The following is a 21,081-nucleotide window of genomic DNA, read 5'->3' as shown; positions in this document are numbered from 1 at the left end:
CAGTGCTTTGAGGGGATCTCAGTACCATAACTCTGGCAGATATCTGAAACAAGGCCCCAGAGTTATGGTACTGAGATCCCCTTAGACTGAACGCTACCATAAATTTGAATAAAAATATCAGTCTTTTCAATTATGTTCTTGTGATAAAAATCAACCTGTATTTCCCTCTGCTTCCTCCAGTCTATAGGATAAATATCTGATCATTTAATCTGCTCACTAACCTTCGTGTCACGGTGACTATTGCTTCACCACACATGGCTATTTTCTTGAAGCAATGTAAAATGCTGTCACGTTTTCCCCTAGCTAGAAGAGCTGGGTTTTTGTCTGAGATGTAAAACCACCTGACGCGTCCTGACTTACACACATTGATTGCACAGCCATGTCTCCTGATGACATCAGTGCATTAGGAGCTCAGGATATATGCTTGATTTCCATTTTAACATGCTTTTATTCCCACATGGAGTCACTCCAGTGTTGTAATCAATATTCACTTTCCCTAAAAAACACGTTTTGTTCTCTTTAAAAGGATTGTGAAGACCATTAGCATTCCATTAATAAATTTGAAACCTCTTGTGTCCTCATGAGTTGGGCCAACTGAAAAAACAAACCTAAACCGAGATTACGATATTAATATGGCCTTAAAATAAAGCAACTGTATTATATGAACTTGTAACAATTGAAGTTATAGGAACAGATTTGAAGTGTTTATTCTCCTGAATGAGAATATGCACGTACTGAGGTCACAGCAGCGTGAGTCTGAATTCCTCTGATGGAAGGATGCTGTTCCCAGTTGATACCTGAAAAGGAGGGAAGGTGGGAACTGCTGCCCTGAGCAGCAGATGCAGTGGATTCCTGGAACTGTTCTGCTCTGAGAAAGCTTCAGATGAAATATCCGACCACAGAAGCCTGTGACTTGCCAGCTGTCCAGAAAGCTCACACCGTAATACAACTAAAAATGACTGAGGGAACCATGAGACTGCTTTGACAGTTAGGCTTGTTTTCCTGCTTACCTAGCTCATGGGATGGAATCATAGAATCGTTAAAGTTGGAAAAGACCACTAAGACCATCTAGTCCAGCCAATCTAAGTAACTTTTGAAGGCAGCCAGCTTAGTGCCGAGCAGTCAGCCAGCACAGTGCCATTTTCAGGAAGCAAGAGGCTTTGTACATAGTCTTTTTTTTAATTTTTTTTCTTTTTTCTTTGTGTGTGTGTGCAGAAGGAGGGAACGCTGAGCTATTTTCATCATTTGGATCAGCCTCCTGATGTGAGTCACCTCTGAATGTGGCTGTGCTTATCAGAAGGTGCTAGGTAAACTGGGACGTACACAGAGATCCCTCTATACAGAAGATTCTGGCTGTTTCACATCTTCTATGTACCTGTAGGGTTGTATTTAATCAAAGTTCTCACCAACTCCTTTTCTACACACAAACCAAAATGCAGCCTGAACGCTTTACAGCTATACATTGGCTATTTTTATCTGAATAATTAAAGAGTGGTGTATATGAAACCCAAGCTGCCCAGAGAGATCATCAATATTACAACAAAACAAACCCTGGCAGCAACCAGCGACTGCTTCAAAAGAACTTGCAGAGCCTGCTGGCTATGATGCGTCTTTTTTCACACTCAGACTCAATCTGATAATGTCTTCTGCAAGCAAAGGCTCAGTAAATTCAAGCTGTTTCAAGCAGAAGAGAAGCATTTCTGTGCACATGAAGCCTTCCCAGAGGATGCTCTGCCAGCACGTGCTTTGAGGTCCTACTTGAGTGGCGGTGTCACTGGGGCTGGGGACAGCAGGTCTTTGCACGTCAGCACTGCAGGGTGTTTTCACTTCAGACAGAGCATCCCAGAGCAGTGCTTGCAGGAGAGTTTCTTCTAAACACCCAGAGAGAAGGAGGATTGCTTAACAACATGTTGCCTTGGGACTAAGCAGGAAACAATCTGTACCAATTAATGGAGCTGTTAAAGCTCCACTTTGCCCAAGCTCTGGCTGCTGGGAAGAAGGAGAGAGCAGAAGCTGTGGGGTGGTGAGATGAGCAGCGAATGAGTGGTCCTTTTTCTTGAAACTCTGCTCTCCAAAACCAACTGGAAACAGCAGAGGAAAGCAAACCTCAGGTGAGGCAACCACGATACTCAGAAGACTTAATGAGGTCTCAGGCCCTGACATAATGTAGCGAAGATATAGACACATGGATGTACCACTACTTGTTCTGTTGTTCCTTGCTCCAAGAACTGAGGAGATGAGGTGGATGACATCCAGCTGAGGGGCAAGCTTTGATTCTTCTTCCTATAATGAGAGCAAGGTAGATATTGTGCTCCATCTTGTGCCTGTGGCCTTCTTCCAACCTGTGTGCCATCTTAATGCCAGCAAGGGCACAAGCTGGAATGCCAGCACAGAGCACTGACTTCCTGAGCACGAACTGCTTCCTTCAAAGCACCAGCTTTGCTCCTCTCATTCAGGGTAGCACTGAGGTGAAGGATTTAATGCCTGCTTCCTGCTTTCCTCTTCCACACAGCTCATCACTGCTTGTGCTGGACATGATACAAAGCACAGATTTTAAGAGAGCTCATTCGCCTCTGTTAGTGCAGCAGCTGCCACGTGGATGCCCAAGACCTCTCCCTGCCCTCCCATAAGCTTAGATCCGATCTGTAATTGGATCGCTCTTATCTTTACCACAAGACCCTTGCAGCAGCAAATGCTGAGACTGGCCACCAAGCAGCAGCAGCCCAGATTTATTGGGCCGTCACTGTAGCAGATCTTAGCCTGAGATTTGCAGGTGTTGGTATAGAGAAAACAATTCTTCTTTGTCTTATTTGTTGCCCTAGTGTAACATTTAGCAGAACCTCATCATGACACCGCTGCTGTTCTCCCTTCCTGCATGTACTTTGCTCTTTGTGTGATGCCTATAGCACAGACCCGTGTAAAGAAGGAGCTGTGCCAGCAGCTCTAACAGGGCGAGCAGCAGGGCTCGGAGCAAGCTATCTTTGTGTGGAAGGAGGTTTATATGGCAAGTGTCCACGGGCTTAAGAGGAGGACGACAACGCACCCCCCTCACGTGAGGAACCGACACCCCCCTGCGCCCCTCAGCCGCGCAGCTCGGGCCGGGGCAGACGCATTCCCGCGCTCAGGGCGGCGGGCGCCCCCTTCAGGCCGCTGGGCGCACCGCCGCCAGCGCCGCGCAGCCGCGCCGCGCCGGCGGGAGGGGGCCGGCAGCCGGCGGAGCCGCCCGGCCGGGGCTGGGCCGCGCCGGACGGAGCGGAGCTGGGGATGCGGGGCTCGGGCGCAGCATGCTGTGGGGAGTCGGGCTGGCGGCGCCCCGCTCCTGCGTGGCGGACCTGAGCCGCAACCGCAGCCTGTCGCTGGGCTGGTGCGCGGGGCCCGAGGAGCCGCCGCCCGCGCTCTATGGGGGCGAGCTGGTCGCCTTCCCACTGGCGGGCGGCACCATGGCCGGGCTGGGCTCCGACTCGTGGTGGAAGAAGACGCTGTACCTGACGGGCGGTGCGCTGCTGGCTGCCGCCGCATACCTGCTCCACGAGCTGCTGGCCATCCGGTGAGCGGGCTGTGTGTATGTGTGTGTTTTGGGGGGGGCTCGGCGCCCCGTTCTGCCCCGCAGCCATTTTGCGTCGCCCCCGCCTCGGGGCCGTGCCTGGCTCACCCAGCGTGCGAGCAGCCGGGGCTGCCGCAGCAGCGACAGTGCCTCGTAGCGGCCCTGCATCCGACGGATAGAACGTTGCAGCCCTCCATTAAGGGAGGATGCGTGTTTGGCCTCAGCTGGGTTTTATTTTCCTTTGTGTATTTGAAACGTATCATGTGCCTGTTCTTTGCTTGTCCGTTTGTTTGCTTACTTCTTTATTTTCCTCCTTAATTTGTTTCCCTTGTTTTCTTGCAGGAAAGAGCAGGAGGTCGATTCAAAGGACGCTATCATACTGCATCAGTTCTCAAGGCCCAACAATGGTGTTCCAAGCCTGTCACCTTTCTGTCTGAAAATGGAAACGTACCTAAGGATGGCTGACCTCCCCTACCAGGTACGTCCATGCAGTTCTCCTTTGCCTGTAGTTGCGTGAAACTACGCAAACCTTCCCGTGCAGAGAGATGTAAATCCCACGTACAACTGTCTGGTTATGTGACAGCTCTTTTGTCTCTGGTGTATGATCTTTAGAGTTGCCACTAGAATGTGGTTGGTCTGGGGCAGCTCTAGGTTTAATTGGTAAAGCAAAACAAACGATGGAAGTTAACTTGATTGGAAACGCTGAAGTAGAAGAACAGCCTACAGTACACTGAATAATACCATAAAACTGAAGAACAGTGTTACGTGGTCTTTGAATTCATCCATGCTGAAGAGAACAAGGTGAGCTGGCTGTAGCTGCTTGTTTTCTGGAGGGTTTCACCCTGGCGACCTCCTGGGAAGATGTGCCTCCCTTCTGCTTTGCCTGGTGTCTCTGGGGCCTCTCCTCCCATGGGGGAGAACAGGGTTGTTCTGCAGGCCCGTTCAGCTATGATGCTATGAGTTGGGTGCGTGCTGTCTGGTGGTGCCACCAAGCAGGTTATGCAGAAAGTGAACCCTTTGAGGTGTGAGACAGGTCTTTTTGCTGCTTGTATAAAGCATTGAGGACATTGCAGATGTCATATTTGTTGTTACTGTTGCACTGACAATCTTAGGAGGAAGAAATCTCTTTTCCCCCAAGTTGTGTAAGTTTGGGCTGTTACTTTGCCTCAGATGGTCTGAGTTGTGGCTGAATTGCATGCTTACCTCAGTTGGGTTCAATTCACTTTTTTCTGCTGCATATGCAGGTATTATGAAGAATGTTTTGATTGCATCTGGTCTTTTGCAGAGGAAAACAGTTTGAGGACTTGATTTCGTTTTTGTGATTGGTACTCACCCATGTTCGTGTGTGATTAAGCCCCTTTATGCTGGACATGAAAGAAGGTCTAATTAGTGCGCTGTGCTTAAGCATTTAAAAGCTTGCGTTTTAATGTTAATTATATTAAGTTTTAATGGCACTTGAACAAGGCACTTCAGAGCATTTAGCAAGGAGCTGGACCAGGTGGCCTCTGGAGGTCCCTTCTAACCTCAGCCTTCTATGGTTCTGTAGCCTGAGGGATGCAGCCAGAGACATGCTGTGGGTCGTCGTCACCTTCTGGGGCAGGGGCTGCTTAGAAGGGGAATTGTGAAGCTGGACTGTACTTTCAAAATGTTTTATGCTTTTCTTCATAAAGCTTATATTAGAGAAGCCCATCTGTGATTGTTTGTGGAAGACTTTTGGGTATTTCTTGACTTCCTTGTGACTGTTGAGGTTTGGCCATTTCTATTATCTGATGAGTGTTTGCACAGCAGCACTGTGCTGTTTTCATACCAGGTCTGTGAAAATGGCAGAGATGGCAGTCTCCGTGAGAAGAAACAGAGGAAAAAGTAAAGCATAAGCAACAGTAATTGAAAATGTAGAAGCTAGTTTCTTCTGGAGTGTACTATAAAATTACCCCAGAAGAGCCCTGTGCTGTGTGGTTTATAATTTCCAATATAAATGAGGTTCTCAGGAGCTCTGTAGCCTGCAGCTCAGGTTAAAGTACTATGAGGCATGAGGGTGTTTTTTTTAATGGTAGTGCCATAGCTTTCCTGTGTTGCAGCTGGACCACTTTTCAAGTGGCAAATTGGTAAATATTTGATGGCAATTAGGAGCAACCATAAGAATACTGAGGTGTTTCAAGCCTAAAAATATCTACTTGAGAACAGCAGATACAGGAGTAGTAAAACTGAGATTTGCACTGAGATAAAGGTTTTCTCAGGTCACTGAAAGACATTTCTTGTTTTGATTGGTAAGGTATATGCAGTGAAACATGAAAATCCTGCAACAGTTTCTAGCCATCATTTGTAGTTTTTTAGTGTGTAATATTAATGTAGCAATAACATAACATTTTACACAATGTATTTATGTATGTGGATGAATAATAAGAATCTGCTTTGTTTGGGTAGCAAATGACACAGACTGCAGTAATTGTATGGAATAAGCACATCTTTGTGTCCAGCAGCTTCTGCAGAGCATCAGTGTTGGTGTAGAGGAAGATAAATCTCTTACTGAAGGTGTTGTGAACTTGATGCTTTCCATTTGGTTTCAGATGTTGGGCAGTCACCTGCACACGCAGGTGGGGCGGATTATGCTGCTTTGTTCATCCAGGCTTGGATGCAGTAGATCAGATGTTACATAATCCAATATTCTTGCTGTAAGATTAGCTTGGGCAGAAGTCCCAGAGGAGGCTGCGACCAGAAGGTTTTGTTTTCCCAGCAGCGTTACCTGTTCCTTCTGTTTTGATCTGAAAGGTTGAGCTTCTGGGAGTGGCCACACAGGGGTAGTGGTTGCACACCTGTGTTTTAAGCGACAGCAGGAGGATGTGCATTCAGGCTAAGATGGAGCCTCTGGTGCGTGGTGATCTTCTCCATCTTCAGTGAAGAAGTATGTTTTTATTTCTGTGCAAGTGTCACACAGAGATGTGCCAGTATTCAGCAGCTGGCTAGGGCTGTGCTCGCCAGCAGGGCTGTGCTCTCATGCATCCAATTGTAACAAGTGTGTCTGAAGGTATACATGAGATTTCTAAGTTGCAAAATTGCTGAGCCCTGGGCAGCCTGATCTACTAGGTGGCAGCCCTGCCCGTGGCAGGGGACTTGGAACTCAATGATCTTTAAGATCTCTTTCAACCTAAGCCATTCTGTGATTCTGTGAATAAGAATGAATAATATAAGGTGCTCCTAACATGAAAAGTGCTGCTTTGTGTGAGAGCCTAATTCAGGCGTGATTTCTGTGATTAAAAACTTGTTTAGAATGATGGACCCAATCTCCTGGGAGATGTGAGCGTCCCCATCCCCTTAAATAACCCTGGTCCTTAAATAATAATATGTCACATGGCATCTATTATAAAAGTGTGCAACGCATTGCAGGACCTGGAAATAATTATTTTGGATTTTTCATATTGCACAAAGCCATTGCCCCGATTGAATAGCTGCAGTTAGCCTAGAGTGTTAATTAAGAAATAATGTTGCTTTTAAAAACGTGGAAAGGTATGACAAAAAACCTTCTTTCTTGTTGAAATGGATTTTTCTTTTGACTGTTTGTTTGTTTGTTTACTTGCTTTTTTTCTTAGAACTATTTTGATGGAAAACTTTCCCCCCAAGGAAAAATGCCTTGGATTGAATACAATCACAAAAAAGTGTCTGGCACTGAGTTCATTATTGACTTTTTGGAAGAGAAACTCGGAGTGAATTTAAATAAGAACCTCGGTCCACGAGAAAGGGCTGTTTCCAGAGCAGTGACGAAGATGGTGGAGGAGCACTTCTATTGGTAAGCTCTCATGGAAAAGCTGGCTGTGTTCTGAAGTCAGACCTGTACTCTTTGTCTAGAAGTGAATGCTTATTTTGTCTTGGATACCCAGCTATTACGTTTCATGGCTTTTTTCAATGTGGAAAATTGCTGCTGCTTTCTGCTCATGTTGGTATGAGTCAGGAGTAACTCCACGGAGAGCTGCAGTGATGCGTGGGCAAGGTAAGGAGTCGGTGTTGCAGAGGGGAGCAGCAGTGGGCTGGCTGGCTGTCGTCTTTTGTATGACCTCTGTGCAGGAGCAGCCTTGTTAATGAGCAGTAAAAGACAAGATGGCTGAAAACACTGGGGTTTAAGAGGGGGAAAAATGAAATCTAGCGTTTGGAGAGAGTTTGAAATGTTGTGGATATCCTTGCAGTTACTGGTTTTAATTATTGTGTGTGATCACAGTGTGGATTACCACCTCATTACTCCTGTTAGTAAGCATTGCTGGCATCAATGCCAGTTGGTAAGATACAATACTAGCTTTGGTATCCTGAGAAGATCAAGTATGGGTATGAATGAAAAACCGAAATACAGCTTTGCTGGTACTTTATGCATTTTAGTGACACCTTTGAATATAGTGTCTTTTTTTTTTAATTTTTATTTTTTTTATGCTTCATGCTCCCCGCTCCAACTTTTCATTTCAGTTCTTTTTTTCAAGTGTCCTTTCCAGTCTGGATCCATAGAAGTAGCAGGTGGACGTGGCATCTTAGGTGTGACACTGGATACCTTGGCAGGCATAAGGCTTTTTTTCTGACAGTTCACTTTCTTGCATGCATTTAGAGTTCCAGTTGTACTGAGCCTTGCATTCAAACATCTCTTTTTTTTTTCCTCTAGAAAAACTGTTTGATTTCACTTGAATGCATTTACCTTTTTTCCTTTCATCTTCTTACTGAAGATCAGCAGCAACATGTGCATGTGTAGTATTTTGAATCATTTGTGGTGTTTCCTGGGACCGGTAGCAGCATTCAGTAGTTTAAATGATGAGATTTAGGAATGCAGTCCCTGCCCTCCCAGAAGTGGGACTTTCCCTGGTGATACCTATCTGCAGTGATGTCTCAGAAATCGGCCTGCAGCTCTCAGACTCCAGTAGTCTGCAAGTGTGACTTCTTTATTTTGTTGTTCCTTTTTTCTCCCCCATAGTTGCTATTGCTGCCAGAGGGAAGATGAGGCCTTTAGATCCCTTAATGCCCCATCTCCTTGCCTAAGTGTATTGATTGTTTCATGGTCCTCAGACTTAACTGCTTTAAATGTAACATTACTGATGACAAACTTGCACAGCTCTTGTGTGTTTGAATTATAGATTACTCTTTCCTTGGTGCAGTCCATCCGTGTTCCCACTGAGCTCACTCAGTACTGCTGGGCATGAGATAGGAGTGCATGGGGCACAGGTACTGCAGATTCGGACTGGGGCACTGAAGTAGATGGACAAAGCAAGAAGTAGGAAAAAATAGGCATGTGCCTTGTTGCATATCCATGTTTCCTTTTGTCTTTAGTCATGCAGGTGAGTTTCCCAAGGGCAGATATTTTACTGCAGCATAGAAAGATGCAGCTTCAGGTCTTGTTGTATGTCCTTGCTGTGACTGGGTGTATGAGAGGGTTGCTGTGCTTGTGAGACCTCACTGTGCTGGTTCACTTATACTCGGCCGGAGCCAGAGTTGTGAGGCTGCTGTAACTCCTGAATAACAGCTCTGACTGTCCTGTAGTTGACCATAATAAAATCAGGCAATAGCTGTGCAGAGCTTTGCACTGTTGCTGAGCCTTCCTATTTCCCACCAGGAGCTGAGGGCCTGTTGTGATGTCCTCAAGTCCCTTGGGGGGAAACTTGTCACAATCATGGCCTTTCTGCAGAAAATTTATAAAATCAAGCCTCCAAAGCAGTGATATAAAATGTGATTAATACAGCTTCATTGCCAGCAGCATGCAAAGTAATTTCATCATAAATAAGTAATGCTCTATTACATCAGTTGAATGAACAAGCAAAGAACATCCTGTGGATTAGGTCTGTGGATGGAGCTAATCTGAGTGGGTGCTCAGCATCCTCCTGAAATGTTTAGCCTTTGCTGAACTGATTGCTTATCTTTGGCTGCAGCTCTGTTTGCTTAGTACCCCTTAAAGATGGAAATTACTGCTCTGGCTGGAGCTGAGAGCAACGTAGGACTATTGTGAGCCTCTGCAGGCTGTGGTGCCCGGCAGAATGCCAGTGAGTGATTGAACATGCCTATTTTAGCAATGGGATATTAGAGCACATCTCCGAGATGCATGAGACTAGTGCTGGAGCATCTGTCCCTGGAGAAAGCTGTAATTGTCAGGTTTGCACTCTGTTTATACCAGCAAAAGAAAAAACCTTTTAGCCTAGGTAGGGGTGAGGTTGAGTCCGTATGGAAGAAATGGGAGCAGGCTGGTTCTGTGCTTCAGGGACTGGGCCTGAGCATGAGGTCCTGGCTGTGGGCAGGCCTCTGTCATCTCCCTACGACTTGCACTGGGTCACAACTGCTGCCTGCAGTGACCACTAGTAGGGGCACTTGGAAGCCAGTTAAAGGTGTCACGTTGGTTACCCTTGTCAAACACAAGTGATTTATCTGTATACACATGTGCATAAATACATTCATTTCTTCCTTTGTCTTTAAGAAGACTGTAAACATCACAAATGTGTTGGGTGTTTGAAGGATGGGAGGAGCATGGTATGATAACGTCAACGACTGACAGATGTACAAACTTGCCATATTGAACATAATACCTGTTTGACATCAAACCGATTGTGAGAGTGACATCTCTCCTGCTGTTGAGGATGATGATGCTTCAGTACCACTGGTGGCTTAAAAGCCATTCTCTCTGAGAAGTTCAACAGCAGTTAAGGTAAGATTTCTGCAACTGATTGTGGAAGGAATTCATTAGAATCCTTTTCAGTATCAAGAAATTCCACTTTACTCAGGATTTGGATGGGCAAAATAACTGCCAGTTTGCATCCTTGTGAGCAAACCCCCCCCTTTGCCTTGGTGGGTTTTGTTTTCTTTTCTTTACCTCTTGAGTTACTTGGGGGATAATCAAGCAAGCTGTTCCTGATGAGTCACTTTCTCTATCTCTTCTGATGTATGTATTGAGGCCAGAGCTGCTGTAACATTTATGCTTCAGATTTGCTTTACCCCTGTAGCATTTCTTTAATGCGTTATTGTTTTATTGATACTCTTAATAATTCTGGCACAGATGGAGGTGCTAATATGACAATATGACATAGAATAATAATGTCATTGCATATGTTCTGAACTACAGTTAGTTTTTATAGTTAGTATTTATAATTGTGCTGAATTAGATTATGTAGACAACATGATTCCTGGTTTTGTTTAATTTTTGTTATTTTTATAATACTCTACTAATGTAGTCTAAGCAGAGGAATGATGGCTAGAATTAAGCACAGAGGAACATATTTTGAAAAGCACAGATTAAATCAGTTATAATTATTTTAACAAAGTACTTGTAAAGCTGATTTTAAAACGATTTTTAGCTGTTCCTCTAAATCTGACCCTACCTTTTTCTTTGCTTTCTTTGCCCAGAGGCCTAACATTATAGGCATAAACTGAGCAGTTGTCTGTTGAGCTATCTTTGTTGCTCATGTAGATGTGAGATTTGGGACCTGTGACACCTTTACTCACTCAGAGCAACAGGCACACATCCAAGATTGGTCTTTGGTGGTGTAGCTGAGGCAGGGTTACCTAAATCTGCTCCTGTTTGTTAACTCCTACCTGGTCTCTGTCTCTTCCAGTTGCAAAGACTCTCTCTCCAAGAATGAGCAAGTGAGAGTTATGGAAATGTACTTTTGTTTTACGACGCACACTAATTAGCTTTGTGGGAAACCTTATTTGTGCTGTCTCATGGAATTAAAGTTGTCCCATTGTTGATGGCTCGGTGCTGTGCCAGCTCACTGGTGGAGTCAGAGTGAATAATAGTCATGGCAGGTCTGGAGGGTCTGCTGGTCGTGTGTGACTGGGGTGATTTTTCAAAAATGCCACAGCACAGTCTCCTTTCTGCTTTCTTGCTTTGCTTGTTTCTCTCACTACTCCTCTATGGAGAGCCCTGTTGTCCTAAAGCAATTACAGTTGTGCTGCAGAATGGCCAGTGCATAAAGCTGGTAAGATCCATGCTGGGGGGTGAGGATCTTCATAGTGAGATGCACAGCTGTACTATTAGAGAGCAGGTTTTTTGTGGCTTATTCAAGTACATAGTACAAATAATAGCTGGCACACACAGATCATAATCGTGATTATTTCCTACAGTCCCAATTCCTTCTTCTCCCTCAAAGCTGTATTGATCCAAGGGACTGTGTCTTCAAAAGTTGATGGTTTTGGTGTTTAGTACCCTCTGCTTGCTGGCTTTGTGTTCTCCTTTCTTGATGGTGCTTCTTTCTGAATCCAGTCAAACTCTGTTTCAAACTCTGCTTTGCAGAAACTGTCCCAAAAACTTTAGTTGGTTCATCCAATTTGAATTCAAAGGATTGTGCAACATCTCCATTCAGAACATCAGAGGGATGCTGCTGTTGTATTAATGCAGTACAAGATGTCTTGGAGAAACTTGGTGAGAATAAAAGCAGTCAGAAGCAGTGCAGGTGCAGTTCTTGTTCTTTATTGTTCATGCAGTTGCACCGAAGCCTGCTCAGGCCTCACTGTTGCTGCTGAATTTAATTAATCCGATCTGAGCAGAAGACATTGTACTGCAGGGGACAGCTTTTAAGGGAATTAAAATGCCTTTTATCATCTCAGAGATATACATTTGAGTTTTAAGTGGCTTTTTTTTCAGCTGTTATACCAAGTATGTTCTTTTTACCTTGTGTTACTAGTAATTCAAATGAGGAATCTGTGGAAATGTGAAGATTAGAGCATTTTCACCATGTTGAAATAGTTGCACCCTGGTGGTAGTGCTAAATTCAGGTCATGGTATACTGGTGTGTGAGAAAGTATACATGTGAGAAAGTATGTGGGAGGTCTCTTTTTTCCCCTCTTATTTTGAATAAGTTGATCCATGTAGGCATAAAGAGTGTGCAATTAGAAATATGTGTAAGGATAAAACTGAAGTTGTGTTCCAAATTAAAAAAAAACAAAACAAAAAGAAACTCACAACTCTAACCATAGCAGAAATGGAAGCATTTAATTATTAAACACTTCAAATATTGAAAAGTACGTGAATTTGCAACTTTTGATATTCCAACTTTTCTGTCAAGCTTCATTAATTTATCATATCTCACGAGCCTTTATTTCATTCTGTTTAAGTGCAGAAGCCTACTTCAACGTTTTTCAGCTTGGAAATATGTAAAATATATTGTGTTTCATAGATCCTTGGCTTCATACGTTTGTCACACCTACCTGGAATTGTCTTCAGCTCTTCTTCCAATATCCCTTGAACTTGTGATGAAGGCTGTTTGGTCTCTGCTTTCTTCAGAGCACCTCGTGTCAGAAGGTGCTACGTGTTAGAAAAGTTAACGCAGCAACACCAGCAAGTGGCCTTTGCCTACAAAACTAATAAAGAATGAAAATTATTATGTAGCTGGAAAGACAAATTTTAATGACGAGGTCTTTTGAAATAATACTTTGCTGACACTTAGCCAAGCAGTAGTAGAGTGCAAGGAGAACTGGTTGGTGGGGAAGGCTGCTTTCCCCATTTTTCTGTTTTCCCTAGCTCTGTGCTCTCTGGGTGTTGCACTGTTATGACTTGGTGTTTGCATCCTTCTAGGACTCTAGCTTATTGCCAGTGGGTGGAAAACCTTCATGAGACACAGAAGATGATTTCAGTTTACGGCCCCCTCAGTGACTTGCTGAAGTGGATTCTCTGCCATCTGACCAAAGGGATCGTGAAGCGGGAGATGTACGGTCACGGAATCGGCCGCTTTTCTGAGGAAGAGATGTACACACTGATGGAGAAGGACATGCGGACTCTAGCAAACCTGCTGGGTAATGTACCACAAACCTTACACCTTCTCCTTGTGCAGAGCTTGCTGCTTTAGTGTGGAATTGCCACATATCAGCCTGGTCACAGGTGCAAATGATCTGACTTCTGTTGGAAACTCCTCACTGCTGCTATCCCCTGGTGTCATCTTCACTCCTGAGGGAATGGGTTTCTTTCCTCACTCTGTGTTACCAAACTGCCTCTCTAGGAGGGTAAACAGATTTCTTCTCTGGGCATTGAATAATTGTATCTAGAGGAGCAGACCAAGGCCTGTCATTTTTTTGGAAGAGTGTTCTTCTCTCTGAATTTAGGAAAACCTAGCATTGATTTCTGCAAATATGACCTCTTATTTTTATTTTGTCTGTTTTTCCTAGCTGAGACTCAGGAGTGTTTGATAGACCACTGTGAGGCTGCCATTTGAAAGTCCTTTGCAGATGTCACTTTCAGCTAGATGTTGCTGCATTTGGTTGGTGTTAGAAGCTTCATTTGAAGCTGCTGGTAGGAGATGGGTCTGTGTTGTCAAAATAAATGGTTTTAGGTTTGCTGGTTGTTGTAGGTGAACACTGCAGAGATCGTCTTAAGGTTGGCCTCACTCAGCCAGAACCATATAAGCCTCATTTCTGTGGTGTAGCTCAGGCTGAAGTCTAAACTAGAACTGTTTGCACTGTGCTTCTTGCTCTCAGTCTGCTAAGAGCTAACTGTACTATACTTTTGTGTAAAAATGTACATTTTGAGGAGTTCATTTGAGGCAGCTTATCTCTTACTTTGAGCTCATCCCTCCCTTGGGCCAGGATCCAAGAGGTGGTGCTAGTTTGGTTTGTTGTTCCCTGTTACGATCCTTCAAGTGGTGTTTGGGCAGGGGCAAGAGTGGTCCTGTCCTCTCTGCCCAGTCCTGGCTCCTGAACTGGCCTGTGCTCTGGAAAGAGGACAGAACATGTGCTTGAACTGCCTAAGTACAGGGTTGACAGGAGGATTAAAGAAGAGAGACAAGTAGAAGGCAGAAATTGAGTGCTTGCTAAGCAATGGAGGGATGGAAGATGCTTTTGTTCTTCCAGGGTGTTCGGGAAAGATAATTGCAAAGGACCTAGAGGGAGCTGTTGGGTTGGGAGCAAAGTGAAAAAGGACTTGTGATCATGGACTGTGGGTAAGGGGGAAATTTGTTGGCACTCGTTGTTTTCTGTCAGCTCTTTTTCATGCATCTCATTTGTTCAAAAGGAAAAGAAATGTTATCTTAAAAATAAAAAAGTTGTTTAAGAAAATGTCATAATTTTCTTTTGAAGAAGCACTATTTTCAGAGGACAGAAGATTCCAGAAGGTGAAGATGCTGCTACTTTCATCAGTGATTGGGTGGCAGGTGTTAATCACCATCAAAATCTGTACAGAATTTGTCCAGTTTCAAACAGGAGCATGTATGATCTCAGCCTTCAGGCAGATGTTCCTTCCTGCCCTCCCTGAGCTGCCTGTGCCATCTCCTGTGAAAATAAATGCTGTGATGAAACGATTTATTTCACTCTTGTTTTCGCTCAGAAAAATGGCTGGAAATCCTCAGACCTCTCCATAAGATTTGTTTTTCATTGGTTGGTAATAATTCTCCCATTCTCTGGATATACCTTCTCTTCCCTGCCCTCCTGCACCCCCAGATTTGTTTTCACAGTATGCATTGCTTGTGGTATCAAAAAATGTGAAGGGCAGTCACAGGGCTGGCAAACTGGGCCACAGCTGCCTTTTTTTTTTTTTTTTTTACTGTGTACTGTTACCAGCAGGGCTTTTATACTTACTTCCAGATTATTGATGATAAGGTTGTGCCTCCTGTGTTTTAATAAGCCTTGATGGGCACCTGCTGTGTTATGGTTACTTCACTGCATCACTAGCTAAATATTGTATGTTTCATTTTTATCTTCCCTTCTGAAATGAATGTCGTATTAGTGTATGGTTACTACGTTTGCTGTTGTGATTATTGGTGCCTTTCCCTACTCTGTAGTTTCCTTGATTTTCCATTAACACCAGCTTGTCATGATTTTCTCCAGCCAGCTGTTTGTGGCTGGATCTAGGTACCCACGGCCTCGGGTAATATCCTGGGCTGGGGATAGGAGGTGAGTGACACTGCCAGGCTGGATGAGGCAACCTGGTCTAGAGGGAAGTGTCTCTGCCTATAGCAGAGGAGTCGGAACTAGGAAGGTCCCTTCCAACCCAAACCATTCTGTGAATCTGTGACTTCCAGCCTGACTGGAGGCTCTCCTCATTTCACAGGGTAGATTTGCTACCTGCTGTTGTTGCAGCAGAATTGCTTCCCAGCATAATATTGTCATGGATTGAGACGCAGGCGCAGCTGAGCAGTACTAAATTTCTAGCATTGCCAAGTGAAATGGGATTTTACACAGCATATTACTGTGGTCTGGGGACCTGTTTTTGAGCTGTATTTGAGATCGATGACTGCAGAGCAACACATAAATACAGAAAGTACACAACGTTTACCCAGTACGTAGTCATCAGAGAATAGGTCGGTGCAGTTCTCCAAGAGCTGGGGAGAGTTAACTCCATTTCTGTATCACATTTGACATGCTGTGGGAAGTTGTTATTCGTTATTTCTGAGTATTGCGCTGCTGCATCATAGTGCAGAGGGATGACAGCCTTTGTTGTGCTGTATTTTGGACAGTTTTCCTGAACTCATTTAATAACCCTAACATTTAATAACCTGCTGAATTACAGGCAGCTTCTGGCATACAGGGGAAGAATGTCCTGGGGAGATGGGGTAAGTGGATTTGGAAAATTCAATTGCATACATTTCACAGAGTTTATAGTACTCTGGGCAGAAGCAGGAACAACGCAGCCATCTAACCTGACCTCTGAAATGCCACATGATTCACTTGTGTGCTCTGCTTTCCTTCTTTGCTCCAGTTCTAATGCCTACGCTGGGGAAACAGGCAATACGGGATGTTTCATTGTGAATAGTGTCTTTAAAGATGATATTCTTCTCTGTCTTCCTTATACAGGAGAGAAGTGACATCTCCCCAGTAAAATGCCTTGCTGTTGTATTTACAGGTGACAAAAAGTACATTATGGGACCAAACCTATCCACTGTTGATGCCACAGTTTTTGGCCATCTGGCACAGGCCATGTGGACGCTACCAGGGACTAGACCAGAGCGACTAATCAAGGGTAAGAAGTTCTAAGTGATCTCTGACAAAACAAAACACGTAGTGGCATTTGCTGTGTTTAAGTGTGGAGCATTTTGCAGGATTTTTGTAGGATTGCAGGAGCACTTCAGCTGTATGATAAGCTGTTATCGTGTTTGATATAGTGTTTCTATTCTGTAATGTTTGGTGTTTTTTTTCCTTTTGGTGAAAGTTTGTGTTTGTTTTCACTTTAATGTTTTGCGTGGTAATTGTTTCTATTTCTGTACTTGATCTTTTCCCTGTTTGACATACCAAAGGCTGAATGCTTATAAGGGATGAATGCTGGGATAAGTATTAGAAGACAGAAGCCATGAGCTGAATTCTGCTGAGCTAAATAGTTTCATTGACAGTAGAAGTGCAAGTACTGTTGTCCCACTGAAATTTAAGCTTTTGCTGCTCTTAAGGACACTGGGCAAGGAGAAGAATCCAGTCTGGCTTTGGAGTCAAACGAGTTAGAAACCAGTATAAAATACCTCCTTCTTCCCTTCCCCAGACTTTATTTTTCATTGTGGAGAGGTATAGACACATGAAAGTCTGTGGAAGATCTTGGCATCACTTTACAGAGTAAACATAATGTGAAAAATGGAAAGAACTGAGGAAAAGGATGTGAAATAGCTGTAAAAGAAGTGAATCTGGTCTGCATAAGAAGTAGCTACTGGGGCAACAGTTTGGAGTGTACATTTTCTCATTACTAAAGCTTTGATTTGAGGAAAAAGTACTTGTGGTCAAGGGCTTGTGACTTAAGGGTCATAAATTGTCTGTACTGTAAAACTCTTGGTATCTGGAGGGTCGCAGGTAAAATTCTGAACGCTCCATTGGTTTTGAGAAGAGAATGTGATGATTGTTGGAATATTTTGTGTCTTACAAAAAATGAGTGGGGGGTAATAGATGAGCATATCCATCCAGCTACTTGTGCTGTGGTATGCTGAGTGCAGGTTTGATGTATACATTCATTTTCCATTTAATATGCTATTTTTTCTTTGTCCTCTGAAGTGTTTGTAATTTTTCCTCTCTAAGCACACGTGTATGTATCTGCATGTGACGTTACACTCCTGTGTAGGCTAGGAATGCTGGAGATGAATCACAGGAAAAAGAAGACACAAACCCGTGAATTTATCTTGTGGGCAATGCTGCCATCTGGTGGTGCAAATACAAAACATCCGAATTCACTATATTGTAATGCATGAGTGAGCTGTGCATGGAGCTTATAAAGACAAGATTGAATTCTAGGTTTACACCAAATAAGCAAGAATTTTGCAAGGAACAGCTTACGCTGTTAGTGCCCTGTATTGCTATATTTTCGTTGAGGTTGAATTTGGGATAATTATTTTGCTACATGTATATATATTCCTTTCAGTGTAACCTATGTAGGTTAATAGTATGTCTATTAAGTTATGTGAAAAACAGCCACCAAGAGGCTTGAGTGAATCTTGCCATTCTGAAACAAGGCTCTGGTGCCTCTTTGCAAGGAACCTGCATAAATTGTTTCCAAACAATGCTAATAATATTTCTTCATCAGATGATAGGTTGAAGTTTTATTGACTTGAATGTACTTACTGGAAGGTGTTGTGCTGTGTTCCAGGTGAACTCATTAACCTCGCTATGTATTGTGAAAGAATAAGGAGGAAATTCTGGCCAGAGTGGCACCATGACGACGATAATACTCTGTATGAATCTGAGGAAAGCAGTGACGCAAGCAAGACACACTCCCCTTTGCAGGACTTCAGTTTTTATTCAAGGACAGAAACATTTGATGAGGAGGGGAACAGTATTTCTCATACTCCTGACACAGATTACACTGGACACTCCCTTTTTGATTCAGATGTGGACATGGATGACTACAGAGATCACGAACAATGCAAATGATGTGTACAAGCATCTCTTGTTTTGCAGACAAGCTGTTTCTTGGGGTCAGCTGGATTTATTTTCTGCTCCAGGTTGGGAGAAGGCTGGTACCGCCTCCAAGAGACCATTGTACTTGACTTGGCTGTCACAGCTACCCAGACTATGTCGACCTTATTTCATTTTATGTAATTGTTCAGAAGGAACCAAGGTAAACACTTATTTAAAACATACAGTGAGGAAACTGGAGGTCCAGAGGACAATGGTAACTTTCAGTCTGCCTTCTTGCTCCCGTTGAAAAACAGATCCCACAGACCAGTGGAAGGAACCTCCAGGAGGTGGAGCACTTGTCAGAGCTGGTATATGTTGTTATCTTTACAGGGAATGGGTCAAGGACAAAAGTGGAAGAGGCATTACTGGCACACCTTTCTCACATGGAAGAAAATGATTGATGTGGATTTGGTGCAGTTTCGGGGAAGTTCTGATTGCTACCTGCAGTCTGGGTGATCACAGAGTGTCTGCAGGAATGAACTGCTCCTGGTTCTTTCAGAGGCAGACAAGGAAGGCAGGAGGAAATCGTGTTCCTACAGAAAGGAGCATTTTATCATTTCTTGTTCTTTGCAAAAGGTTGAAATCACTGTTCTAAAATATTTTTTATTCAAAAGAAGAATGTCAGTTTTAATATATAATCTCCCACACACTGATCTGGAAAGTGTGTTGGCCAAAGCCTGGCTTCAGGCCTTTAAATTTCTCCTGTGTTTTTGAATTATTACTATGTTTGTACTTCCTGCCACCGGCTGTTATCTGCTGCTGATGCTAGAGAAATGGGATTCATTACTGAAAGCCTGGAGCATCTCAGCAGTGGGTGCTTTGTGCTCATTAATGCAAAGACACATCAAGCCTTTAAAGTTTGCAAAGGAACTTGAGGTGTTTTTAGGTGTGAGGTGCTGTGTAAATAAAAGGTGTTATCCTGCAATCAAGTACTTTAGAGCTGGCTGGGACAGTGGGCTTATAATGCACAGTTCCTGAAGGCAGTGTGTGGGAGCAAGCTGTGAGAAGACAGCAGTGTCAGCACGTGTTCTGTGAGGATTTCCAGGAGCTGAAATGGTGCCTCTTTGGTGGCATGCTTGTGAATCTGGAGCAAGAATAGCTGCACAGGTGCTGACATGCTCTGGTGTCAGTGCAAAGATAAGAATGGATCCATTGGGATGGTCCACCTGCTTGAATGAAGCATCTACACCTCTGTAGTATGGTAGTGAGTGGTTGATTTTAGAGAGAAAGCATATGAAGATTACAGGTGGCCCTGGGCTTTGTAAATGTGTATAAAATCAAGTTTTGCCTGTGTAAGTTGCTGGTAGCCTGCTGAAATTAATCGGGACTTTCTCACTGAATTACAGTTCTTTGAATTGCGGCCTCTCAGCAGAAATTTTATCATATGTTGATTCTGAGAATAGACAGGACACAAATACTTTAGGATGTTTATTGCTGATACTCCTAATAACCCGGAACTTGAAGTAACTCCAACTTTCAAAGAATATGTCCCTTTCCTGAACAGTGGGGGGTGTCCTTAGCAGGAAAATGCTTGTGGGGAGCACCCAGCTAGACATGGCTCTGCAAGCAGAGAGGACGAGGCTGCAGTGAATTCCCACGTCTCTACCATGCCTGGGAGCTACTGCAGTGAGAATAGGCAGTTTGGACTGAGGTGAGCACAAACTTGCATCTGTTTCCTAAATTCTCCACGTTTCCTTGGAGCCATTCTCCAGTCTCTATAGTCATGGGCAAGTCTATATTGTCCTATTTGCAAAAGCAAAATGAACCAAAACTGAGGAGGAGGAAAGTATGATCCAGTTACTTGGGACCCTTCTCAGGAAACGAAGCACAGGAACAGGTCACAAGGACGTGAATCTTGGGCTTGAAAGCACAAGGAGCAATGGTCTGACATGCCTGTGAGACTTTGCAGATGCAGACGTTTAGGTACTGGTATTCTGGATAAAAAGCATCTGCATCAAGAAGCTGCTCTTCAAAAATACTAATCTTTTGGGAATTCTGGTAGAGACATTCTCATTTGTTTATCCATCTTTTCAGCATTAGGAGAGTGTGTTTCTAGGTATGGAGCCCCCGCTGGCACCAGATGAATCCCAGCAATGAGTCATGGTTATTAAAAGACCAGCCCAAGTTCATTGGACAGAGCTGTATTTATCATTTTCCTGAGCTGACAAGTCTGTCAGTGGCAGCAATGCTTGGGGCATCCCAAAAGGCAAACTAATCACAAGCCAGTGATGTAATTTTACCCTCCCATGTGTAAGCAGCTGCATTTGGATATCTCAGGGTGGTCCATGGCAGTGGGCATGGTGTCGTGTTGTGGCCTTCTATATCTGAAGGCTTTCTTGGTGGCTGCCTGATGCTTTGTTCCCCAGAATTGCTGCTGCAGTGTATCTGGTACTGTACATAGTAGGCCATGTAAGTGCATATATATACACACACATATGTATGCTATTAACAATATATGTGTGCATATATAAAAATATGTGAATGAATATATATATATAAGTGTTTGGTGCCAAAAGGAGCAGTATGGTGGGAAGTAATCTGAGGATTTCTCCTCAGCAGAGCCTTGACTTCACTTTGGTAAGTGTAGCCATGGGCTCTGTTGCAGAAGAGTGAAAGACAGAGCAGTTCTGAAGGGCGTGTGGAGGGGGAAGGAACTTTTTGTTGTTGGCTGCTATTTTTTTCAGTGATTTAGTCAGTTGGGTTGAATGTATTTCGTAGCGTGTCATATG

The 21,081-nt window shown here is 43.8% G+C and overlaps 1 protein-coding gene across 1 annotated transcript; it reads left to right on the top strand.

Annotated features, from left to right (window-relative positions):
* The first annotated feature begins 3,284 nt into the window (after positions 1 to 3,284).
* On the top strand, positions 3,285 to 19,858 carry FAXC (failed axon connections homolog, metaxin like GST domain containing). The gene is made up of 6 exons (XM_065731058.1): positions 3,285 to 3,547; positions 3,887 to 4,022; positions 7,132 to 7,328; positions 13,071 to 13,288; positions 16,326 to 16,442; positions 18,042 to 19,858. Exons 1-6 carry the CDS (start codon positions 3,285 to 3,287, stop codon positions 18,323 to 18,325), a joined length of 1,215 nt encoding a protein of 404 aa, XP_065587130.1. The 3' UTR covers positions 18,326 to 19,858.
* The last annotated feature ends 1,223 nt before the right edge of the window (positions 19,859 to 21,081 follow it).

Source organism: Cyrtonyx montezumae, unplaced genomic scaffold (genome assembly GCF_038088225.1).
Source record: "Cyrtonyx montezumae isolate F1298 unplaced genomic scaffold, pur_monq_1.0 scaffold_13, whole genome shotgun sequence".
In the NCBI taxonomy this organism is placed as follows: domain Eukaryota; kingdom Metazoa; phylum Chordata; class Aves; order Galliformes; family Odontophoridae; genus Cyrtonyx; species Cyrtonyx montezumae.
Note: the sequence above shows the minus strand (reverse complement) of the source record. Positions and strands in the feature narration are given on the sequence as shown.

Bases quoted from the DNA above. Each gene is read 5' to 3' on its own strand.
- FAXC (XM_065731058.1), top strand. From the start codon at position 3,285: ATGCTGTGGGGAGTCGGGCTGGCGGCGCCCCGCTCCTGCGTGGCGGAC. The intron at 4,023-7,131 runs GTACGTCCATGC...TTTTTTTCTTAG, and splicing joins TGGCTGACCTCCCCTACCAG to AACTATTTTGATGGAAAACT. The intron at 13,289-16,325 runs GTAATGTACCAC...TTGTATTTACAG, and splicing joins GACTCTAGCAAACCTGCTGG to GTGACAAAAAGTACATTATG.